The following is a 25,082-nucleotide window of genomic DNA, read 5'->3' as shown; positions in this document are numbered from 1 at the left end:
TGTTTTCAGGATTCCCCTGGTGTAGCGGTGCGGAGACCACGCGGGCTCACATCGCGCGGCCCCGCTGGCCCCGCCCCTTGCGTGCGCGGCCCCGCCCCTCACGTCACCGGTTCCCGCGCCGCCGCAGTCACTGCCGCCGAGCGCGCCCGAGGTTCCTTCGCCTGCCGCGCCTGCCTTCTCTTCAGCGCCCCGCGCAGTTAGCCACGTGGACCGACTCCGGCGCGCCGTCCTCACGTGGTTCCAGTGGAATTTGCAGTGCTTCCCGCTTCTCCGTATTCGCCCCCGCCTCTGAGCTCCGTTCCCATGGCGGCCCTAGTGTTGGAGGACGGGTCGGTCCTGCGGGGCCAGCCCTTTGGGGCCCCTGTGTCGACTGCCGGGGAAGTGGGTAAGCAAGCCGGGGCAGGCTGCCGACCTTATCCCACTCTCTGTTGCCCCTCTCCGCCCAGCCTTCTCCGTCCAGACCCCGCCATTTTCCCGCCTGCACACTCCCTCTGCCCCGTTCGGTGCCCATGGCCCGACCCCTTTCATCCCTCACGACCAAGGCAGCCTCCACGGGGGCATGCTCATCGCGCAGGGCAGTGTTCCAAAGGGTGCCCTGCCTGAACCCAGTCCTGCCTCTCTCTTGCAGTGTTTCAAACCGGCATGGTCGGCTACCCTGAGGCCCTCACTGACCCCTCTTACAAAGCACAGATCTTAGTGCTCACGTATCCTCTGATCGGCAACTATGGCATCCCGCCAGATGAAGCGGATGAGTTTGGTCTCAGCAAGGTAGCCACACCCAGTGCTTTCTCTACATTCTTAAGATCAGTAATTGTTAACTAGCAGGGAAGTGGGAGACGTTGACACCCTGCTGGGCATCCTGGAGAGTACGAAGATACCCACTTTAGTGATAAGTACTAAGATAACTAGTTAGGCAGGGGTTGTTAAGTACCTTGAGAGGCACTTTGTTGGAGGCCTCAGAGGAGAGAGCTACCCCCTTTGTTAGGGTATCAAGGCTCTAGACATAGTTGAGAGTATTTTCTATATAGTGAAGGCATGCATTAAGGAAAGTGGTAAGAAGTCTAAGGGAACAACGTTGTCCAATTTGTTAGGAGTGCAGAAATCATGATTTAAAAAAAAAAAAAAAAGCCCACAAACAAGTTAGATACAGCGGGCATGGAGGGACTTGAAGCCAGTCCAGAGTTTGAGCTCAATTTGGTTAGGAACCATTGAAGGTTTTTTTAGCAGAAGAGTCATGTGATGGGAGCAATGCTTTAGGACTATGTAAATTAGCAGGAAAGAGACTGGAAACTGTAGGGTCATACACTTCTCAGTGACAATACCAGTTTACCTACAAAACCAATGGCATTATCATCTTCTAGACCTACTTAGATTGCCTTGTCTGATTTTCTACTTTTCAGCTCTGTTCTTACCTCTAGATAAGAAAACTCAGTTTCTCCCTGCAGTGAGGTTTCCCCTATTCTTTTGCCTCTGGAGTTTGAGAACTAAGTTGCCCTCTGAGAGTTCGAGTAATAAAATAAACATATAGTAATTCAGGTAATAGTGGAAGTCACTATAGCCTAGATGCAGTATTTCTTAATACTGCTTTTGTCTGGATTGCAGATATACTGAGCCTTTAGTTTTTAATTTGCCTTCCCAGTCACCCTAACACAGGGGAGAGGAACCTCTGGATAAGGGACACATTTATTATTATTCCTGGAAAGGAATTTTTAAATTCATCATAAACCTATAAATACACTGCATTCTAGTTCCTAATGCAGTGTCCTGTGAATCTCGTTAACATATGTCAGTCGTCAGCTTTGTCAACTCTAGGCATTCGACAAAATTGAGTTTATAAAAGTAACATTGAGACCCTGATGGGACCAGGGTGAGTGAGGCCTCCTAGAGCCAATGACTCAGCACTGCTGCTGTTGTGGCACATATGCTGTACATGAACTTGAGCATCGGTGTATTATTCCACCTGGCCAGGGAGGATTCTACCAAACTATCCTTGAGATTCCTCAAGGACAATCTCAACATGCATGTTTCTTAAACCTTTCGCCAGTGAGCTGAATGTTGTTTAAATATATTCATACCACTCCCTCCCACATAAACTTCCTGTTTCTATTCAGTTACTATATGCTTATCTATTGAGTAATAAATTTATGTTATCTTTTTTTAATGATAATCCCAAATGAAATTTGAGAGAATCTAGTCATGCCTAGTATTGTGCCCCAAACCTTTATTTGTTTTTATCTAGTAATGTGTTACATACCTACATATTTTATCACTCAGTTTATATCACACTCTGTAATTGACACCTTGTTTATTTAAGTGTTATCTTGTGAATTTTCTAGCTCCCTATATCATAAGTTAACATCATGAAGACAGGGACCTCATCTTTTCTTGTTCACTCCTCTTTCCCCAGCATCTGTTATAATGTCTGCACCTAGTAGCCACTCAGTGAATATCTCTTGGCTGACAACATGTGCCTTGCTCTTGAGGAGTTCACAGTTTTGTGACAGACTGACAAACACATATTTCATAATACAACATAAATGGCAATAAAGAGATGGAAATAAAGTGTTAGGTGAGCTCTAAGCTGCAGTGGGTGAGCAGAGGTGGCTTCACAGAAAAGAGGAATTGTGATCTCAGTTTGGATGGTGTCATTTTCAGTTATCAACCAGGCACCCTGGGCCCATGTGTTCAGTGTTTCATTTGGAGGACAGCATTGTTGGAAAGGGAACTATCTATGCAAAAGCACCAAATGCTTGGTATGTTGAAGGAATGACAGGTCATTCAGTGTGGCTGAATATAGGGTCCAAGGCCACACGATGGGGGAAAAATGCTGTAAAGAGATGCTTGGCCCCGAGTTCCTCATGATCTCCTTCCATCTACAGTGGTTTGAATCCTCGGGGATCCACGTGGCAGGACTGGTGGTGGGAGAGTGCTGCCCCACACCCAGCCACTGGAGTGCCACTCTCACACTGCACGAGTGGCTGCAGCAACATGGCATACCTGGCCTGCAAGGTATGGTGGCAAGCACAGGCGTGGCTGGGCATAGCACAACATGCCTGGATCGAAAGGATCGAGAAGGTTTCTGTAGTCTGTTGGGACCCACATCTAAGGTGATAGAAGGTTTAGATTAGAGTCTGGGGCTAGGGGAAAGAACTTAGCTATTGCTCAGATGGAAAATTTTCAATATACAAATGAGTGAATAGTACGGTGAATGCTCAGCTTGCATAATCATCAACTCAGGGCTAATGTTATTTCATCACCACCACTACCACCCCTAAATTATTTTGGAGCAAATCTCAGATGTCATGTCATTTCATCTACAAGTAGTTCAATATCTAAGAGGAAGGTGTCTTTTTTAAAAATCTGACCACAATAATATCATACATTTTAAAAATTCCTTAATATTAAAAATTCAGGCAATGTTTTAAATTTCCCTAATTATGTAAATTTTTGGTTTTTTATTTGAACCTGTCTCTAAGCAAAGGTTCATGGGTTATATTTTGGTTGATATGCCTCTTAAACATAATCTATGGACTTCAAACCTATTTGACGAAAACAGATCGTTTTTCTTTAGGAATATCCGATAGTCTACATTTTGATTCCATTCCTGTGGTGTTATTTGGCGTGTTCTTTTTCCCCTTGGTATTATTTTCTGTAAATGGATAGATCTAGAGTTGTGGTTCGATTCAGTTTTGATATTTTTGGCAAGAATGCTTCACAGTTGTGTACTTCCGGCAGGATAGCCCTACATTTTGATGCCCTTAGAACAGCTGTGTGTGACTCAGGGCTCTGGAATAGAAGTGCTTCTCTGGAAGTGTAACTTCACGGATGACTGGGTTGGGGGAGTGTGATCTCTGAAGCTGTGCTGTTTTTGACAGGAGTGGACACTCGGGAGCTAACTAAGAAGTTGCGGGAGCAAGGGTCTCTGCTAGGGAAGCTGGTCCAGAATGAGACAGAGCCTTCATCCCTGCCATTCTTGGACCCCAATGCCCGCCCCCTGGTGCCAGAGGTCTCCATTAAGGTACAGAGGTAGAGTGGGAGAGTATTTCAAGCTGTAGCACAGTAGTTATATTCTTCCCACAACTGGGGTGAACACTCGAGAGAATCAGAGGAGGCCCCAAAGGTAGGGGTTGTTGTGGGCATATCTTATATCCGCTGATCACAGCTGCCAGCTGTTGCCCTCTATTCCTCTATTCCTCAGACTCCGAGGGTATTCAATGCAGGGGGTACCCCTCGGATCCTTGCTTTGGACTGTGGCCTCAAGTATAATCAGATCCGATGCCTCTGCCAGCGTGGGGCCGAGGTCACTGTGGTACCCTGGGACCATGCATTAGACAGCCAAGGTGAGTAGTGTGGGCCTGTCCGGGACCTCAGACAAATAGCTTGGGTGGGAGATCTGTCCCTTGGTCCAGTTACTAAAAGTCAATATGAGTTTCAGGGAAGAAGATAGAGATCAGGACTTAGGCAGGGAAGGGCTGCAGGTATGTCTCTTCTATTTTAAATACTGGTTTTGACATCATCTTTTCTGCCCACTGCAGAGTATGAGGGTCTCTTCCTAAGTAATGGCCCTGGTGACCCTGCCTCCTATCCCGATGTTGTGTCCACACTGAGCCGTGTCTTATCTGAGCCTAATCCCCGACCTGTCTTCGGGATCTGCCTGGGACACCAGCTGTTGGCCTTAGCCATTGGGGCCAAGACTTACAAGATGAGGTGGGACTCCTGGGGAGCAGAAGGGCCCCACACTTGTGACCTGAGGGGTGGGTGTCTTGGGAATGGGAAGAAAGTTGGTATTTATTAGTGTGGAAACAGAAGTGGGGCTAGTGAGAATAGTGCAGTGGCGAAGAGAGGGTGAGAGGGCCCTGTGACTCAGCACGTTTCCATCTCCAGATACGGGAACCGAGGCCATAACCAGCCCTGCTTGCTGGTGGGCTCTGGGCGCTGCTTTCTGACATCTCAGAACCATGGGTTTGCTGTGGAAACAGAATCACTGCCAGCAGGCTGGGTTCCTCTCTTCACCAATGCCAATGACCATTCCAATGAAGGCATCGTACACAACAGCCTGCCCTTCTTCAGGTGAGCGATTCTGGCCCAGTGACTGTGGGTCTGTGCAGCTTTGAAGCCCTGTGGGCCTAGAAGATAAAAAAGTAGACCTGAGTCCTATCCCACTACCCACCTCTGTGGCCGCCAGTGTCAGGCCAGTGACAGCAGGTTTTGTGGTCTGATGTCTTCAACAGTGTCCAGTTTCACCCAGAGCACCAAGCTGGCCCTTCAGATATGGAACTGCTTTTTGATATCTTTCTGGAAACTGTGAAAGAGGCCACAGCAGGAAACCCAGGGGGCCAGACAGGTAAGCCCCTGAGTAGGACTGGGTTGTGGACCTAAGAACATGTTGGCTCCAGGATGGGTATAAGATGGATATGCCCCAGGCATTCATATATATTTCGTAGGTTACAGTTAAGAGGATGGGTGGGGAGAGTGGGGGTGACCAAGCCAAGATAGTTTATGCTTCTCCTATGAAAAGGAACTCCAGTGTCATGACTCCTGGGTTCTGGTCCTCCCTTTGGTACTCATTAGATGCGTGATTTGCTCTAGACTCTTCTGAAAGTGAGGGGGTTTGTCTAGATGATCTCTCAGTCACGCCCAGCTCTAACATTGTATCCTTCTTCTTTGCTTCACAGTTCGTGAGCGACTGATAGAGCGCCTCTGTCCCCCTGGGATTCCCACCCCAGGCTCTGGGCTTCCACCACCAAGAAAGGTTCTGATCTTAGGCTCAGGGGGCCTCTCCATTGGCCAAGCTGGAGAGTTTGACTACTCAGGCTCTCAGGTAAGGCACATCCATCTCCCCCGTTCTGGGTGTGGGTGACCCTCAGGAATGGAGAAAGCGTTAGGGAGAAGGGCTGAGGCGTGAACATTGATTGTGGGGAGGAAATGAACCAGGAGATCTGAGGAATGTACAGAAAGATGAGGGAGTAAGGAGTAGAGTCAATTATTAGGGACCAAGAGTACAGGGGGCTAAGAAGGGGAGAATGGCAGCGTAAGACTGTCTGAGATCTTGCTTCCATGGTAGAGGCTGAGGTGCCATTCTTGTCCTTTTAGGCAATTAAGGCCCTGAAGGAAGAAAACATCCAGACATTGCTGATCAACCCCAATATTGCCACAGTGCAGACCTCCCAGGGGCTGGCTGACAAGGTCTATTTCCTTCCCATAACACCTCACTATGTAACCCAGGTATGGCTGGGGCAAGGCTGGACTGAGAACGGGACTTGTGGCGGGCAGGGAGGTTCAGTGGTCACTCTGGGTTTCCAAACGTCTTTGATGCCCTCTCTACCCCTAAGGTCTTAATGCCTGTTACTCCTTTCTCCTTCCTCAGGTAATACGTAATGAACGCCCAGATGGTATATTACTGACTTTTGGGGGCCAGACCGCTCTGAACTGTGGTGTGGAGCTAACCAAGGCCGGGGTGTTAGCTCGATATGGGGTCCGGGTCCTGGGCACACCCGTGGAGACCATTGAGCTGACTGAGGATCGGCGCGCCTTTGCTGCCAGGATGGCAGAGATCGGAGAGCACGTGGCCCCCAGCGAGGCGGCAAATTCTCTTGAACAGGTTCGAGAGGTGGTTGGGTAAAGGTAGAATAGTGTTATTTTCTTTGTATCTTATTTTCTCTGGGTCCAGGCAACCTCTGGGCAGCAGGAGGTGACCTATTTGTTCATCTCTTTTACTCCTTGTAGGCCCAGGCAGCCGCCGAGCGATTGGGGTACCCTGTGCTGGTGCGTGCAGCCTTTGCCCTGGGTGGTCTGGGCTCCGGCTTTGCCTCCAACAAAGAGGAGCTCTCTGCTCTTGTGGCCCCAGCTTTTGCCCATACCAGCCAAGTGCTGGTAGACAAGTCCCTGAAGGGATGGAAGGAGATTGAGTATGAGGTGGTGAGAGACTCCTATGGCAACTGTGTCACGGTGAGTGTGATTGGTGGGAGTTGGAGGGCGGGTGGGAGTCATGTCAGGCAGCATGAGCTTTTGGAAGAGCAGAGCTCAGGGCTGAGGTCTTTGAGGATTCTGTGTGTCCCTCAGACCCAGGTTAGGTACAGCCCCAGAGGTAACAGGACCCTGGGATGTGACCTTCTGCCTCTCCTGACTGCCCTTGGCAGTGACCTCCATGGCACCCCCCCTTCACAGGTGTGTAACATGGAGAACTTAGACCCACTGGGCATCCACACTGGTGAGTCCATAGTGGTGGCTCCAAGCCAGACGCTGAATGACAGGGAGTACCAGCTACTGCGGCAGACAGCCATCAAGGTGACCCAGCATCTGGGAATTGTTGGCGAGTGCAACGTGCAGTATGCCTTGAACCCTGAGTCAGAGCAGGTGAGGCTCTAGGCCCTGGAGCTGATATTCTAGCTATGATTTCCTCTGCCTTCCATAATTTTTGGGTCTCAAGGTTAAAAGGTCTTTTGGCCCTATGGGTCCTGAAATAGAAGCTGGGATCATCTTTGCTAGGGTTGGTCCTTGGGGAGGGCTTATTTTCTCTCATTTCTGAGATCTAGACAGGGTTTTCTAGATAGGCCTGGTACCTGGTGACTTTTTCTTCATTCTTCCCCTTTGCAGTATTACATCATCGAAGTGAATGCCAGGCTCTCTCGCAGCTCTGCCCTGGCTAGCAAGGCTACAGGCTACCCACTGGCCTATGTGGCAGCCAAGCTGGCTTTGGGCATCCCTTTGCCGGAGCTCAGGTATGAGAGTAGAGGAGAAATCACAGTGATGAGGGGGTGGGGAGCTGAAGAAAATACTCATGGAACGGAGAATATGAAGAGGATGTTGGCCTGGCCTTGTGGGGATGGGCAGAGCTATCTGGAGCTCACCCTTTATACCTCCCTCTCTGTCCTTCTGGCATCCCCACCTCCTGGCTCCCAGGAACTCTGTGACGGGGGGAACAGCAGCATTTGAACCCAGTCTGGATTATTGTGTGGTGAAGATTCCTCGCTGGGACCTCAGCAAGTTCCTGCGCGTCAGCACGAAGATTGGTAGCTGCATGAAGAGCGTTGGTGAGAGTCATGCCACAGATTACCACCCCCCAGTCCCACCAGCACCAAGAATCTCGAATGTCAGAGTTCCCTGGTGTAGTCTTTCAGCTCCTATACTAGCAGCTGCTTGGAAACATGGTCTCTAAGAGCTATTAGAGACGTTTCAAGCTAAGATAGGCATCATCATCAGGGGTGGGTTAGGCATCAGGAATCCACATTCGAGTGTAGAAGCTCTGGGACGGGGTACAGCAATCAGACTGTCTCATCTCATTCATGTTTTACAAATGAGTAAACTGAGGTGCCCACTGGAGGAAAGTGGCTTGGCAGAGGGCCCACAAATGAGCAGAGAGGGGGCCATCAACTGCGGCTAGACCTGGTTCCTGGCTGCCTCTCCTCTGTTCCACTGCATTGCCTATTGTGTGAGACCAGTTCTGGGGACTGCACCCACAGCATTTCATCCTCACAGCATTTTGCCCACGGCTTCATCAGTAAATTGTTAATGCCAGTGACATTTTTTCACTGTATTCATTTAAATACTGAAGTTTTAGGGAAACAATTACTGCCTGTTTTCCTGTGAACCCTTCTAAATCCAGGTAAGCACAGTGGTAGCCATTCTTAGCATATCCCCTCCTCTGGCACTTTCTGCCTTGATCACTAAATGAAATATTTTTTAACATGATGTTAAGATGAGAGCAGGGCATCAGAGACCTTTTCGATAACAAGGAATTATATTAGTGAACAGTGAATGGGTGTAACAATAACCCACCAAGCAATGGTAGAGTAGAGCATGTTGGAATTGAGTTAATATGCTTTTTTGTGGTATCCCTTTAGTTGCCTTAGACTATTTTCTAAGACATTTCAACCAAACCAAGAGTATGTGTACCAAGTGCCACCAGCTTAATGGATAAGGGCATTTCATTGTGCTCTAAATTTCCACGTAGAGCAGTAGTAGCCTTTAAACAAGTAAGTCTGAGCTCAAATATTATTTCAGAATTTTTAGAAATCCTACAAGACTGCCAAGTTGTTCCTTCTGGAGATGAATTTCTGTTATATGAAAATTAGAATAAACATGGGAATAAAGCCATAATTAAATTGTGGCTAAAAGAAGTGGATTGAAAATAGGACAATCAAAGACTGATTCCAAGATGAGGCATTTAAATGTTTTACGTCTATTCAAGTATTCTTGGAATGTGATCTTTGGTGACGTTTTGTAACTTTTATTATGCAAGCTAGATACACACGTCATTGGAAAGTGAGAAAGGACAGTTTAACCAAAGAAAATAATCACTTGTAATCTTGCCATACAGAAATGGATTAATTTGGCTATATATAGATTATTGCAGAGATTTTCTTTCTTTTTCTTTTTTTTTTTTTTTGTGAGATAGGGTCTCTCTGTTGCCTGGGCTAGAGTGCAGTGGCATCATCGCAGCTCACTGCAACCTCAAACTGCTGGGCTCAAGCGATCCTCCTGCCTCAGCCTCCCAAGTAGCTGGGACTATAGGCATACACCACCACACCCAGCTAATTTTTTCTAATTTTAGTAGAGACGGTGTCTCACTCTTGCTCAGGCTAGTCTCAAATTCCTTAGCTCAAGGGATCCTCATGCCTCAGCCTCCTGGAGTGCTAGGCTGGCTAATTTTTTAATTTTTTGTAGAGATTAGATGTCACTCTTGCTCAGGCTGGTCTCAAACTCCTGACCTCAAGCAATCCTCGTGCCTCAGTCTCCCAAAGTGCTTGGATTGCAGGTGTGAGCCACTGTGCCCGGCCCTTATTGCAAAAATTTTCTAGGCGTACATGTATGAGTATTTTGGGTTTGTCTTTTTTAGAAAACCCCAAGGTAAAAGATTTTATGATATAACTACAGTACAAAAGATTTGAACAAAATCACTCATAGTCCACTTGCTTAACACTACTCTTAGCATCTTGGTGTTTTAAAATTATTTTAAAGAAATGTAAATGTTGTAATAGGTTTGTAAATAGGAAAATACAATTGATAAGAAATACCTGAAGCCTCTAGTGTCAATGGTCAGAGGACATGAACAAATCTTTACAGAAGAGGAAATCAATAAGCTAAACCTAGAAAAAAAAAAGTTTCCTCCCATTAGTAAATAGAAGTCTAGTTAAAATGAGATCGTTTTTGCTTATTAATAAAAATTATCTAAGATGATTATGCCCACTTCTTAGAAAGTTGATTAAACTTACGCATTGTATTATAAAGCACAAACTTCTATAAAGCAATTAGTACTTATCAAGGGCCATAAAGTTTATTTTACTTATCTCCCCTACACTTCTGGAATTTTGTCCTAAGGAGATAAGCCAGCTGGCTCAGTGACTCATGTAGGCTGAAGTGGGAGGATTGCTTGAGGCCAGGAGTTCGAGACCAGCCTGGGCAACATAGTGAGACCTCATCAATACAAAAAAATTAAAAAATTAGCCAAGCATAGTGGATCGTGCCTGTGGTCCCAGCTACTTGGGAGGCTGAGGAAGAAGGATCACTTGAGCCCAGGAATTTGATACTGTGGTAAGCAAAGCTCGAGCCACTGCACTCCAGCCTGGGCAACAGAGTAAGACCCTGACTCTTAAAAAAAGGGGGGAGAGGGCCGGGCGCAGTGGCTCACGCCTGTAATCTTGGCACTCTGGGAGGCCGAGGCGGGTTTGAGCTCAGAAGTTCGAGACCAGCCTGAGCAAGAGCGAGACCCCGTCTCTACTAAAAAAATAGAAATTATATGGACAACTAAAAATATATACAGAAAAAATTAGCCGGGCATGGTGGTGCATGCCTGTAGTCCCAGCTGCTCGGGAGGCTGAGGCAGGAGGATTGCTTGAGCCCAGGAGTTTGAGGTTGCTGTGAGCTAGGCTGATGCCACGGCACTCTAGCCCAGGTAACAGAGTGAGACTGTCTCAAAAAAAAAAAAAAAAAGGTGATCCAAAAGACAGAAAATAATCACAGCCTCACTTAACAGCTTAAAAGCTAAATGTCCTTCAGTAAGGTGGCAGTTAAATCATGGTAAATCATGCAGGGATTAAGCTGGTGCTTATGAGGTCACACAGCAATGTGGGAGGATGTGTATGATGAGGGGGAAAGTGGATGGAAATTATACGTACACCATGTTCATGTGAATTAAGATTTCTTGATACTGAAACACTGTGAATCCCACCAGCATGGGACCAACTTTGAGAACTTTCCAGAGTCTTGACTATAAACCACAGGCATTATGGGCCTCCCCACTCCTCCTACCTCCAGGCCCTCAGTCCTTCCATCCTCTTCCTCTAGGTGAAGTCATGGGCATTGGGCGTTCATTTGAGGAGGCCTTCCAGAAGGCCCTGCGCATGGTAGATGAGAACTGTGTGGGCTTTGATCACACAGTGAAGCCAGTCAGCGATATGGTAAGCAGCTCCCCTCCCCTGACAACACACCTAAAGTAGACCCTGCTTCTCTCTTCCCTCAGGCCAAGAGCTTGTCACCAGTAACACTAGAGCAGTCACCATTGGACATTTGCCGTGTTGTCACTTTGCTGAGAATTTTGAGATGTTGTCTCATTTATTATTACTGAGGATGTATCATTAGACTTGTTTTTACAGATGAGGAAACTGAGACCAAAGAGAGGTTATGGAAATTGCTCAAAGTCACACAGCCTGTGCCAGGATTTGTATCCCAAGTTTTTGCAACTGCAGAATGCATACTGTGGTGTACAGCTTACCTTTCCTAGCACAGTGGCAGCTGCTCATGCTCTCAGGCTTTAGAGGTGCTGGCAGTAGGTTGGGAATATTTTTGCTTCATATTCTGACATCTCCTGCCTCAGCACAGTACCTCTGTATCTGTCTGTCTGCCCTCTCCCTATCAGGAGTTGGAGACTCCAACAGATAAGCGGATCTTTGTGGTGGCAGCTGCTCTGTGGGCTGGTTACTCAGTGGAGCGCCTGTATGAGCTCACACGCATCGACCGCTGGTTCCTGCACCGAATGAAACGCATCATAGCGCATGCCCAGCTGCTGGAACAGCACCGGGGACAGCCTTTGCCGCCAGACCTGCTGCACCAGGCCAAGTGCCTTGGCTTCTCAGACAAGCAGATTGCCCTTGCGGTTCTGAGGTCAGAGATGGCGGTGAGGGTCTCGGGCTGAGAAATGTGGGGCAGAGAACCTTTGCACCAGTAGGGGGTCCTTGGGGGCAGGGAGGGTGTGGGGAGCTTTGGAGGCTTCTGACCTTTGTCCCTGGGTTATTTTCCTCTCTAATCCCTGCCTTGTGATCTCACTCCTCTCTTCAGTCCCTACTCTACCCCCTCTGGGCCTATGTTTTTGACCATTCTCCTTTAGCACAGAGCTGGCTGTCCGCAAGCTGCGTCAGGAACTGGGGATCTGCCCAGCAGTGAAACAAATCGACACGGTTGCAGCTGAGTGGCCGGCCCAGACAAACTACCTGTACCTGACGTATCGGGGCACCACCCATGACCTCACCTTTCGAACGCCTCATGTTCTGGTCCTTGGCTCTGGCGTCTACCGTATCGGCTCTAGTGTTGAGTTTGATTGGTGTGCCGTAGGCTGCATCCAGCAGCTCCGAAAGGTTCGAGAGTTCCTCCTTCATCCCAATTTCTCTGCTGTCTGAGTGCTCTCATCCTGCCACTCACTATTAGTTGCTGCCCCTTAGTTCTCTCATAGAGCTTTGGTTGGCAGGGAGGGAGGGCCTCTTAGGGCATCTCTAAGGCCCCATACCGCACATGAATCTCCTTCCCGACACTTTGTACCTACTTCCCTCCCCAGGGAGACATCCTATACAGCTGTCTCGGAGGAGGCTGGGCTAGCACTCTGTGAAGTAGGGGCTTTGGCTTAGTTTCCCCATGATCTTCCTCCCACCTGATTACTAAATACTGTTTCCCTCCCTGTCGCAGATGGGGTACAAGACCATCATGGTGAACTACAACCCAGAGACAGTCAGCACCGACTATGACATGTGTGATCGACTCTACTTTGATGAGATCTCCTTTGAGGTAAGAGAGACGAGGGCTGCCTGGTAGCCTGGGTGGCCAGGGTTGAGCGGGACCAGCTGGCTGACCTTGGATTCTTTGGGACTTGGGGTGGGAGGGAGTAATGAGCGAGATGGCGCAGATCTCTGACCCGTTTTGCTGCGACCACTTGTTTCTCCCCCTGCACTATGTAGGTGGTGATGGACATCTATGAGCTGGAGAACCCGGAAGGCGTGATCCTATCCATGGGTGGGCAGCTGCCCAACAACATGGCCATGGCTTTGCACCGGCAGCAGTGCCGGGTCCTGGGCACCTCCCCTGAAGCCATTGACTCAGCTGAGAACCGTTTCAAGTTCTCTCGGCTCCTTGACACCATTGGTATCAGCCAGCCTCAGTGGAGGGAGCTCAGTGACCTAGAGGTGGGCTGGAGCCTGGTGGGAGACCTGAAGGCTTAGTGATGTTCAAGAGTAAATGTGAACAACCCAGCTAAGCTCCCTGTCTCCCACAGTCTGCTCGCCAGTTCTGCCAGACCGTGGGGTATCCCTGTGTGGTGCGCCCCTCCTATGTGCTGAGTGGTGCTGCTATGAACGTGGCCTACACCGATGGGGACCTGGAGCGCTTCCTGAGCAGTGCAGCAGCTGTCTCCAAAGAGCACCCCGTGGTCATCTCCAAGTTCATCCAGGAGGCCAAGGTGGGAGGCTGCAGACAAAGAGTCTCTGAGAGCACTCTCCCAGCCCTGGAGGAGACTCCGCTCTCTGGTCCTGCGGCACTGTAGGCACTGTGGGTTGTGTGAGGGCTGCTAAAGGAAGGGAACATTCTAGAGCAAGTGGGAGAAGAAAGTGGCCCTTCCCCTATATCACAATGTCCGTGTCCCCCCCACTAGGAGATTGATGTGGATGCTGTGGCCTGTGATGGTGTGGTGGCAGCCATCGCCATCTCTGAGCATGTGGAGAATGCAGGTGTGCATTCAGGTGATGCCACGCTGGTGACCCCCCCGCAAGACATCACCCCCAAAACCCTGGAGCGGATCAAAGCCATCGTGCATGCCGTGGGCCAGGAGCTACAGGTCACGGGACCCTTCAATCTACAGCTCATTGCCAAGGTAATAAGGCTGAAGGAGGAGAATAAAAGGCCACGGCTCCTCCACATTCTGTGCCGGCCACAGTGCCACAAAGCCCTGAGCTGTATCCTGCCCTCATCTGAGTAGGCAGGAAAGCTGGAGGGAAAGGGCCATAGCTAGAGCCCACAGTGTTGTCAGGGTTTATGACAGTCACCCTGAACGCTGTCCAGACTGATACACACGGACTGAAGAAGGAGGGGAAGAGTCAAGGTCAGTGAGTGGTGGCCAGCCTGCAGAAGGCCTGACCAATCCTTCTCTGCCCCAGGACGACCAGCTGAAAGTTATCGAATGCAACGTGCGTGTCTCTCGCTCCTTCCCCTTTGTCTCCAAGACACTAGCTGTGGACCTGGTAGCCTTGGCCACACGGGTCATCATGGGGGAAGAGGTGGAACCTGTGGGGCTCATGACCGGATCTGGAGTTGTAGGGGTAAAGGTAAGAAGAATTGAAACCCTTGGGGTTAGCAGAGAAAGAGTGAGGTGGAGCCCACTCACCACACACAGTTGTCCGTCAGCACGTACCAGGCAAGGCATTGCCAACCATGAGGGTGACAAGATGGTCTTTGTTCCTTGGGAGCTCACATACACTCTATGGGAGGCAAGAGAAGTTGGATCCAAAAATAGCTTTGGCATAGAACAGTCTGTGATGACACTACATATTCAAGATATAAATAAAATACTACAAGAATTTAGGTACAAGAGATTCCACTTTCAAAAGAGGTGACCTGGGAAGGCTTGAGAGAAGGAGTGATATTTGGATTGAGTATTGAAGCATGATTAGGTGTTTTTGTTTTGTTTTGTTTGGAGACTGAGTTTTACTCTGTAGCCTGGGCTAGAGTGCAGTGGCTTCGTCATTGCTCACTGCAAACTCAAATGCCTGGCTCAAGGGATCCTCCTGCCTCAGCCTCCCAAATAGCTAGGCTTACAGACATGTGCCACCACGCCCAGCTAATTTTTTTAATTTTTTGTAGAGACAGGATCTCACTATCTTGCCCAGGCCAGTCTTAAACTCCTGGCCTCAAGTGATCCTCCTGCCTCAGATTCCCTAAGTGTTAGGATTACAGGCGTGAGCCACCACGCCCGGCCTGGTTAGGATTTTTGATTTGCAGAGCTTATAAGTCAGGGCACAGCCTAAGAAGCCGAGGGAGGACGCAGAGTGTGTTTGGGAAGCAGTGGGGCACACGAGAGTAGCAGCTGGAGGGCAGGGGACCCTGCTGTTCATGTCTGCCTCCCTGGTGAGGGGCGGTGGTCCCCTCACACCTTGGCCCCCTCTCTTCCATCCTGCTCTCTCAGGTGCCTCAGTTCTCCTTCTCTCGTTTGGCGGGTGCAGACGTGGTGTTAGGTGTGGAAATGACCAGCACTGGGGAGGTGGCCGGCTTTGGGGAGAGTCGCTGTGAGGCCTATCTCAAAGCCATGCTAAGCACGGGCTTCAAGATCCCCAAGAAGAATATCCTGCTCACCATTGGCAGCTATAAGGTACTGGAGTCCAGGGAGGGTTGCCCAGGTGGCCTTGGCTCCCTGGGTCAGGCATGATCTTGAGATAGAAGGCAGGAGACACAACCTCATCATCCTTCTGCTTGGTTCCAGAATAAAAGTGAGCTGCTCCCAACCGTGCGGCTGCTGGAGAGCCTGGGCTACAGCCTCTACGCCAGTCTGGGCACAGCTGACTTCTACACCGAGCACGGCGTCAAGGTATGGGGCTCCAGCAGCCGCCCCGCTGCTGCCCTTCCCCAAGACGGTGAAAACATGGCACCAAAGACGTCTGTCTCTCTTTGTTTCCCTGCTACTGTTACTACTTTTGTGATGCTAATAGCATATATGCCACATAAAACAAGTAGAGTGCAGAAAAGCTGAGAAAAAGAACCCCTTATAATTTTTCTACCACTATTAACATTCTGATACTTTTCCTTCCAGAATTTCATGTGTGGGCCAGGCACAGTGGCTCACGCCTATAATCCTAGCACTCTGGGAGGCTGAGGCGGGTGGGTCCTTTGGGCTCAGGAGTTCGAGACCAGCCTGAGCAAAAGCAAGACCCTGCCTCTACTGAAAATAGAAAGAAATTATATGGACAACTAAAAATATATACAGAAAAAATTAGCCAGGCATGGTGGCACATGCCTGTAGTCCCAGCTACTCAGGAGGCTGAGGCAGGAGGATGGCTTGAGCCCAGGAGTTTGAGGTTGCTGTGAGCAAGGCTGACACCACGGCACTCTAGCCCCGGGCAACAGAGTGAGACTCTGTCTCAAAAAAAAAAACCAAAAACAGAATTTCATGTGTGTACATGTGTGAGCTCAAACTGCACAGAGTCCTTGGTGACTTGTCTAATTTAACATAGTGTAGACATCTTTCCTGTCAAGAAATTTGCTTTGCTAGTAACAAACAGAGGGTGCCCCTGGTCCTCACCCTTTCAGTCCTTGGTCTCCTCACCATGGGCTCCTGGGCCAGCTCCCCTCCCTTCAGGCCGGCCTTCCTGACCCCTGCCAGGCTCAGCCTGGTCCTGACCTTGGCTCTGGGTCTGCAGGTAACAGCTGTGGATTGGCACTTTGAGGAGGCCGTGGATGGTGAGTGCCCACCGCAGCGAAGCATCCTGGAGCAGCTGGCTGAGAACCACTTCGAGCTAGTGATTAACCTGTCCATGCGTGGAGCTGGGGGCCGGCGTCTCTCCTCCTTCGTCACCAAGGGCTACCGAACCCGGCGCCTGGCTGCTGACTTCTCTGTGCCCCTCATCATTGATATCAAGTGCACCAAACTATTTGTGGAGGTAACTGAGGCAGGGTGCTGGGGGGAGACAGCCGGCAATCATGGGCGGAAGACGGAGTAGTGACCACCGTCAGGGTCAGGAAATCTCAGTATGGAACAGCCGTGCTCATAAAGCTCTGTGGCTGCAGGGGGAGAGAAGGTGGGCATAGAGAGTGCGGAGCCTGGTTTATGAGAAAACCCAACCCCTACCTACAACTCCCAGGATCTCCCTTCCCTTAAGTCAAAGCTGACCATGCTTTCCACTCACAGGCCCTAGGCCAGATCGGGCCAGCCCCTCCTTTGAAGGTGCACGTTGATTGTATGACTTCCCAAAAGCTTGTGCGACTCCCTGGTAAGTGCCTCTTTTGGGAGAACTTGGCTTCTGGACACTGGTAGCAGCTGGCATAGAGACCCTCGGTGAGGTGAAGGGTGGCTGGGGGGCCCACTCTCTGCCATGGGGTGCAGAGGCTACAACGGCCCCAGAATCCTTCTCACTCTGAGTTCTTTTAGCCCTCAATCCACAGTGCCCTTGACTGAGGAACTTGCCACCTCCCACTTGTATCCGTTGCTGCTAATTTTCCTGTTACCACAACTCACTTCTTTGACATCCTTTGTGTTTCTGCATCTTCCTCTAATCTTGCTGCCCCCACGTTCTCCCAGGATTGATTGATGTCCATGTGCACCTGCGGGAACCAGGTGGGACACACAAAGAGGACTTTGCCTCAGGCACAGCTGCCGCCCTGGCTGGGGGCATCACGATGGTGTGTGCCATGCCCAACACCCGGCCCCCTATCATTGACGCCCCTGCTCTGGCCCTGGCCCAGAAGGTGAGCCGCTACACTCTCGCTTCCTGATCAGAGACCCAGCGGCCCACCCTTGCATCCCTGGGCCCTTTTCCCTCTGCCGCTTCCCATAGGCCCAGGCCACTGGTGCCAGGCTGGCCTGTGTGGACATGGATGCCAACACGCCTTATCTTGTATGTACCCTCTCCAGCTGGCAGAGGCCGGTGCCCGCTGTGACTACGCTTTATTCCTTGGGGCCTCGTCTGAAAATGCAGGGACCCTGGGAACTGTGGCCGGGTCCGCAGCTGGGCTGAAGCTCTACCTCAATGAGACCTTCTCTGAGCTGCGGCTGGACAGTGTGGCCCAGTGGTTGGAGGTAGGGAGTGTGCATGTGACAGGAGGCTGCCACCTGAGTGGGCTGCCAGCAGTGAGGACTCAAGGCAGCGCCTGAGGGGCGCGGGCAGTCAGAGGCTCTGCACGCTCCCTTATCAGTTGTTTCTGCCCCCAGCACTTCGAGACGTGGCCATCCCACCTCCCCATCGTGGCCCACGCAGAGCGTCAGAGTGTGGCCGCCATCCTCATGGTGGCCCAGCTGACCCAGCGCTCAGTGCACATATGCCACGTGGCGCGGAAGGAGGAGGTGAGAGTGTACCAGTGGTCCCAGTGCCCCCATTGCTTTCCCAGTAACACCAAAGGTCAGGGCCGTCCTTAGGGGCGGGAGGAGAGCTTCGAGCTAGGACCCTTGCATGTCGGTCTCGTCATTTTCCAGGCTGGGGTGCTGGCCAAGGGGACTTTGTGGGGCAGGGCAGACGGGACGGCCTCTTCTGGAGCTCCCTACTCTCCTCCTAGATCCTGCTGATTAAAGCCGCAAAGGCACGGGGGCTGCCAGTGACCTGTGAGGTGGCACCCCACCACCTGTTCCTGAGCCACGATGACCTGGAGCGCCTGGGGCCCGGGAAGGGGGAGGTCCGGCCCAAGCTCTGCTCCCGCCAGGACGTGGAAACCCTGTGGGAGAACATGGCTGTCATCGACTGCTTTGCCTCTGACCACGGTGAGAGGACTCAGCATGCCCCTTCTCTGCCCGACAGGGTTTGTGCCCCAGCTCAAGCTGTGGGGCAGCCCCAGCAAGAAAATGGGTGCTGAGCCAGGACTCTGGGCTCCAAGAGGACAGGGTCTTGGTCTGTGTAGTACCCCAGCCTGCAATACAGTGCCCAGTCTAGGATAGATGCTTGATAATTACTCATTGAAAGAATGAATAAGCGATGAGTAAAATTGTAAGTGAGAGAATATGTGGGTAAAAGTGTTGGCCCAGAAGATGGCAGCAGTCCTGTTTCCCAAGTTTCCAATTCCCAGAAAAAATGAGCATCGGGGTTGGTAGTGAGCATAAGGAGGTTGCTGGAAGTATGGTGCCAGGGTGTGTGGCCTCCCAGATGTGGGGCTGATTGGTCCCAAGGGTAATGTCTCTTTCTCCCAGCCCCTCATACCTTGGAGGAGAAGTGTGGACCCAAGCCTCCCCCCGGCTTCCCAGGGCTAGAGACCATGCTGCCACTGCTGCTGACCGCGGTGAGCGAGGGCCGGCTCAGTCTGGACGACCTGCTGCAGCGATTGCACCACAATCCTCGGCGCATCTTTCACCTGCCCCCACAGGAGGACACCTATGTGGAGGTGTGGGGATGAGGCCCAGAGCGGGTGGGGGACTCCCCAGCCCTAGATCTGTTCCCTGGCGTGTCCTTTCCCCGGCATAACCCATGGTGCTCTGGGCAGGTGGATCTGGAGCACGAGTGGACAATCCCCAGCCACATGCCCTTCTCCAAGGCCCACTGGACACCCTTCGAAGGGCAGAAGGTGAAGGGCACCATCCGCCGCGTGGTCCTGCGAGGGGAGGTTGCCTACATTGACGGGCAGGTATGTGGGTGGCCCCCGCCTGATGTTAGTAGTGACCTCTTCCACACCACTTCCATTTTCTTCCCTGCCCAGCACATCTACACGGTGCCACTCCCCGCTCCAGCTGTTCTGTACCCAGGGCAGGGGCAGGGGCGGGGGTACAGCTCTCAGAGGCATTTCTGATTCTTGCTGGCATCTGCTCCTTTAGGACCCCAGTTGTGGCTCTCTCCCCCCTCATCTCCTTGCCCGTGCCTTCTGTCTGCAGGTTCTGGTGCACCCGGGCTATGGACAGGATGTACGGAAGTGGCCTCAGGGGGCTGTGCCCCAGCCCCAGCCCCAGGCCCCGGCCCCAGCCCCAGCCCCGGCCCCTGCCACCAGTGAGATAAGCACGGTACCCACACTGCAGGGCTGTGGCGGGCTGGGAGGGCCTGGGGGTGCTCCCAGGGGCAGGACTAAAAGCCTGAACATTTTCATTGGTGGTTCAGAGGGTGGAAGGTGCTATACTTGACAGCTGAAATCACCACCTACCTGTCTGTGTGCTGCAAAATAGACTTAACTGCATTTAAGAGGCTACCTGTGGGAACACAAGCCCGTTACTAATCCAACCAGAGTAATGTCTGGGGCCCTGTCACTGGGCGAGCACATACCTTTAAGAGGCCAGTTTGCCTGCCACCTAGTGACAGCAGACTGGAGGATGCAGCTGAGGGGAGTTAATGTAAAAGCCGAATCCACGTGGACAAGGAACATTTGGGCTTTTCCTGAGGGATTGAATTTGAAGTGACATTGCGTCACTTGCTTTTCAAAATGCTGAGCCAATGTTGTCACTCCAGACACCTGAAAGGCCTCGCCGGGGCATCCCAGGGCTTCCTGATGGCCGCTTCCACCTACCACCCCGAATCCACCGAGCCTCCGACCCGGGTCTGCCAGGTAAGAGGGGAGGTTCCTGTGGCTCAGATGTGTAGGGACAGGGTGCTCTTCCTCCTGGCACCTCTTCACCCACTTACCCTGCCCTCTCTCCATCCTCCATCCTAGTCTGATCTGTTGTACTCTCCTTTGCCTAAATAAGCCTCCCCAGCGTGAGTAGCCATGCCTCAGTGTCTCACGGGCCCTTTTCTGTTGTGGGCAGCTATGTTCCTCCGCCCGGAAGCTGGGATCCCACAGGGCAGCAGAGCGTGGGGTAAATCCCGGTTGTTGGTTGGTGTGAGTCTGTCTCTTCCTCTTGCCTAGGATCCCTTTGCCAACTGGGAGAGCCCTGGGTGGGCACCACTGCTCCCACACGACACAGCCCCTGTGGGGAATCTCATGTCTGTCCCCAGAGCTGCTGCAATCCTTGCCCTCCCCTAACCTGCTGTCATTACTGTGGTGTGCATTGGTTTAACACATACACTGTGATCCAGCTTTCTGGGGCATATGGGATCTGTCTCCAAACCTCAGCCACAAACTTACATATGTCCTGTTGCCCTGTTTGCAGCCGAGGAGCCAAAAGAAAAGTCCTCTCGGAAGGCAGCTGAGCCAGGTAAGAGGCTCTGCCCTGACACCCACTCACCTTGGCGATCTCTGTGATCTGGCCTGGGTTGGAAAAACCCTCTGACCAGCCTTTCCTGCCCCGTCCCTCACTGCAGAGCTGATGGGAACCCCTGATGGCACCTGCTACCCTCCACCACCAGTACCTAGACAGGCGTCACCCCAGAACCTGGGGGCCCCTGGCCTGCTGCACCCCCAGACCTCACCCCTGCTGCACTCATTAGTGGGCCAACATATCCTGTCTGTCCAGCAGTTCACCAAGGATCAGGTGCCTGGGGCAGGGAGGATGGGACACCCAGAGCTTTGAGGATTTGGAAAGCTGGGGCTAGGACCTCTGGGGGCCGCTCACTGCCTTTCCAGCTGACCTGAGGTCTTTCAGATGTCTCACCTGTTCAATGTGGCGCACACACTGCGGATGATGGTACAGAAGGAGCGGAGCCTCGACATCCTCAAGGTCAGGATCAGGGCCGGGGGCCTGAGGGTCCTGTGGCCATGGCAGGGCAGGGCTATGCGTTGGTCAGAGTGGGTCTTCCTTCCCCTGCGCCAGGTCCCCTCACGTGAGTCAACCCCCTACTGTCAGGAGCTCGGCCTTCCCTGCTGCTCTAGATCTCCCCCACCGCCACCCGGTTTTTCCCTCCTCAGAGCAGGATTTGTCTGACTTGGGAGGCCCTGGGCATCAGCCCACTCTTGGGGCCCTCCGGTCAGTGCTGCTGTGGTCATGGGAGAGAGCCAGGCTGTTTCCTTCTCACGGGTGGCTCAGACACTTAACCACAGCTTTCTGGAGGCAGAGCCTTTAGCTCAGAGTGACCCTAATGGGGAAAATGTTAAGGCTCTGACTGGTCACGGAGGTTTGGGCAGAGAAGGGTCCTCTCAGAGCCCCACTAGTGTAAGCTGGGGAGGTAGGCGCCGGCCTGTGTGCTCCCAAAGGTGGACATGCACACACGCACCTTCCACCTTGCCTGCTCCCCAGGGGAAGGTCATGGCCTCCATGTTCTACGAGGTGAGCACACGGACCAGCAGCTCCTTCGCAGCAGCCATGGCCCGGCTAGGGGGCGCTGTGCTCAGCTTCTCGGAAGCCACCTCCTCGGTCCAGAAGGGCGAGTCCCTGGCCGACTCAGTGCAGACCATGAGCTGCTATGCGGACGTCGTCGTGCTTCGGCACCCCCAGCCCGGAGCGGTGGAGGTGAGGCCAGCCTGTGTGCTGAGATGCGGTTGGTATGGCTGGACTTGGGGACGTGACGTCCCTTCTGTCCACAGTTTCTGTGACTGCAGGTCTCAGGTTGGGCCGATGAGTGAGGGGTCCCCAGGATGGTGGGACTGAGGTGGGCAGGGGCTGCAGAAGACAAGATTCTCCCTCCTTATGCCTGTTTTGTCAGCTGGCAGCCAAGCACTGCCGGAGGCCGGTGATCAACGCCGGGGATGGGGTTGGAGAGCATCCCACCCAGGCCCTGCTGGACATCTTCACCATCCGGGAGGAGCTGGGGACTGTCAATGGCATGACGGTGAGGCTGGTGGCGGGGTGGGAGCCCTGCCTGGGCAAGGTCTGGAGGAGGAGGCAGTTAGGAAGTGGTTTCTCCAGTCCAGGGTGTGCTGCATCGGGGAGGCCTAGATCCTGCTGCTCCTCAGGCTTTTGAAAGCTTTGACATGGAAGGAGGGCGCTCAGTCTGGGGTCCCTGTGGTGACTGGGTTTCTCCCTAGATCACGATGGTGGGTGACCTGAAGCACGGACGCACAGTGCATTCCCTGGCCTGCCTGCTCACCCAGTACCGTGTCAGCCTGCGCTACGTGGCACCTCCTAGTCTACGCATGCCATCCACTGTGCGGTCCTTTGTGTCCTCCCGTGGCACCAAGCAGGTGAGACCCTCACAGCCCAGCCAGAGGCTGTGGGCATGTGGGTTGGGCTGTCAGAGCCCAGCATTGCATTCACTGTGGCTCCGCCTCACCCTCCAGGAGGAATTTGAGAGCATTGAGGAGGCACTGCCCGACACCGATGTGCTCTACATGACTCGAATCCAGAAGGAACGATTTGGCTCTACCCAGGAGTATGAGGCTGTGAGTGCCAGGCTTGAGGAAGAAGCCGGGGCTGGAACAAGAGGGCAGGAAGACTGGGCACCGGGGCTGGGGCAGAGCTGTGAAGCCTCAGGCCCCTCAGTTGCCATAGCTGCATGTGGTTGTGGAGGGGCCCCTGGTGGAGCCCAGACTGTGTCCTCTGTAGCCACCCCTGTGCCGAGGCGCTAATGAGCACCTGTCTGCCTTGCAGTGCTTTGGTCAGTTCATCCTCACTCCCCACATCATGACACGGGCCAAGAAAAAGATGGTGGTGATGCATCCAATGCCCCGTGTCAACGAGATAAGGTGACCCAGCATTAAAATCAGAGGCTGCCACAGGGCTGGCCCTGGGGAGGGGACTTGGGCCTGGACAGGCCATCATGGGCTGCATGGTAACTCTTTTCCTTCTTTTGCAGCGTGGAGGTGGACTCGGACCCCCGAGCAGCCTACTTCCGCCAGGCTGAGAACGGCATGTACATCCGCATGGCTCTGTTAGCCACCGTGCTGGGCCGTTTCTAGGGCCTGGCTTCCTTAGCCTCGTCTCCTCAGGCCCAGCTGCTGGGCAGGGAACGCAGTGCCCCCCACGGGGGCAGCACATGTAGTAGGTACTCTGGGGCGTCCAGATGGTTAACATGCGCAGACCATGCTTCAGGCCCTGGGCTGGAGCGATGCATCTAGCATTGGGACGGAGCCTCAGATACTGGGGCCCAGTCTGCTCCACCTTCATTGTTGCACCTTATATCTGTACAGTCACTTTTCTACTGACTTAATAAACAGCTGAGCTGCCTCAGTTCCTGCTTCCTTCCTTGTGAATATTGTGAATACTGTGCCTTTAGCATAGGATGCTGAGTGTAGTAGAACAGAGCTTTCTTTTAGAAAACGGGAACAGATTCCCAAATTCCAAGAGCAGCTTCACTGGGCTGGGCTCTGGCTCTGGCGAGGGCTGAGCAGCTAGACTTGTGTTTTCAGAGTCGTGGCCCTTTAGGACTTCGGGCAGGAGCATCTTCTGTTTGTGCTCTGAGTCCTGTGGTACACTGGCACCAGAGCTCACCTGTGGACTCGGGCTAGTGTCCAGCCCTCCTTCCTCAATTAAGTTGCCCGTAGAGTCCTGTCAAATAGTTTTGCCTTCTTCCCAGACACTGAGAGAGTGAGTGCCTGAGTCGTGGTGAAAGAAAGGCTGGGCACACAGGTCTGGTCTGATGAGGTTCATTATCTTCTAATCTTCATTCTTCCCACTTATTTCTGGTTAGTCCTCTCCTCAGTGGCTAAGGCTGCCATGGTGTTCTCAAAACCTCACCCTAGAGTTCTCCAGCCAGCATCACTGTTTGGACGCCCTCCTACCTGCCATCCCTGGGAGCTTCTGCCTGACACTGGACAGGGGCAGGTGCCATAGAGAGCAGAGGAGAACTTTGGCTTGGAGACCCCAGGGCAGGGGGCTGGGTGGAGTGGCTCATGTGTCTTGGCAGGTGAGGGCTTCTGAGGAGCAGCCGTTCCATTCTATGAACTTTAGCATTGGAGAACTCACTCATTTCTTACTCCAACAGACTTTAACTTAGCACCCTGAGTCCAAAACACCATGTGCAATGGGAGTACAAGGACAAGCAAGATAATTCTCACCCTCTATTTTTAGCCTCAGGTCATAAGGCATCCAGTGACTCCTACAGATTAAACTGCCACACACTGGCACAGGGTGGTCCCAACTGCTCCGACACCATTCAGGAAGAACCTGCTTCATCCTAAGAGCTGTCAGGATGTTATAGGTATGGAAAAAGGAGAAGGACCTGGTTTTTTGAAAACTTGGTGTAAGCAGGAGCTTTATATCTCACACAACCTTCCAGCCATGTTACAGATGTGGGCACTGGCTCGGAGAAGTTACTGGGTAGCTTGCCAGACCGCTAGCCCCAAGACTCATACACAAGATTGCTTGACTTCAAACCCTCCTTTCTATTCAAACAAAAAGGAAAAGGTCATTTCTGGCTTTGAGGACATCCAAAACCAGTGGGAAAGACAAGCCG

The 25,082-nt window shown here is 52.1% G+C and overlaps 1 protein-coding gene across 3 annotated transcripts; it reads left to right on the top strand.

Moving 5' to 3' along the window:
- The first annotated feature begins 122 nt into the window (after window positions 1–122).
- CAD (carbamoyl-phosphate synthetase 2, aspartate transcarbamylase, and dihydroorotase) lies at window positions 123–23,841 on the top strand. Of its 3 annotated transcripts, XM_069495198.1 has the most exons (45): window positions 123–385; window positions 629–768; window positions 2,880–3,009; window positions 3,876–4,018; window positions 4,199–4,340; window positions 4,536–4,707; window positions 4,885–5,070; window positions 5,232–5,344; window positions 5,676–5,821; window positions 6,094–6,225; window positions 6,368–6,601; window positions 6,727–6,948; window positions 7,168–7,356; window positions 7,597–7,721; window positions 7,903–8,033; window positions 11,287–11,399; window positions 11,858–12,102; window positions 12,326–12,572; window positions 12,898–12,996; window positions 13,167–13,391; window positions 13,481–13,663; window positions 13,856–14,074; window positions 14,358–14,525; window positions 15,383–15,565; window positions 15,677–15,781; window positions 16,611–16,850; window positions 17,099–17,180; window positions 17,489–17,655; window positions 17,822–17,986; window positions 18,119–18,250; window positions 18,460–18,661; window positions 19,085–19,275; window positions 19,375–19,515; window positions 19,760–19,885; window positions 20,325–20,421; window positions 20,621–20,671; window positions 20,966–21,010; window positions 21,117–21,286; window positions 21,398–21,472; window positions 21,989–22,201; window positions 22,395–22,520; window positions 22,717–22,872; window positions 22,969–23,070; window positions 23,279–23,373; window positions 23,484–23,841. In XM_069495198.1, the coding sequence occupies exons 1-45, from the start codon at window positions 304–306 to the stop codon at window positions 23,584–23,586; spliced, it is 6,753 nt and encodes a 2,250-aa protein (XP_069351299.1). In that variant the 5' UTR covers window positions 123–303; the 3' UTR covers window positions 23,587–23,841. The 3 variants fall into 3 exon arrangements, with proteins under 3 accessions (XP_069351299.1, XP_069351300.1, XP_069351301.1); XM_069495199.1 differs by lacking the exon at window positions 20,621–20,671; XM_069495200.1 differs by lacking the exons at window positions 7,168–7,356; window positions 20,621–20,671.
- Window positions 23,842–25,082: the final 1,241 nt, after the last annotated feature.

This window comes from Eulemur rufifrons, chromosome 19 (genome assembly GCF_041146395.1).
Source record: "Eulemur rufifrons isolate Redbay chromosome 19, OSU_ERuf_1, whole genome shotgun sequence".
NCBI classification, from domain to species: domain Eukaryota; kingdom Metazoa; phylum Chordata; class Mammalia; order Primates; family Lemuridae; genus Eulemur; species Eulemur rufifrons.
The sequence above is the reverse complement of the archived record's forward strand: the minus strand, read 5'-3'. Positions and strand labels throughout refer to the sequence as shown.

Bases quoted from the DNA above. Each gene is read 5' to 3' on its own strand.
- CAD (XM_069495198.1), top strand. From the start codon at position 304: ATGGCGGCCCTAGTGTTGGAGGACGGGTCGGTCCTGCGGGGCCAGCCC. The intron at 4,019-4,198 runs GTACAGAGGTAG...TCTATTCCTCAG, and splicing joins TGCCAGAGGTCTCCATTAAG to ACTCCGAGGGTATTCAATGC. The intron at 12,103-12,325 runs GTCAGAGATGGC...ATTCTCCTTTAG, and splicing joins ATTGCCCTTGCGGTTCTGAG to CACAGAGCTGGCTGTCCGCA.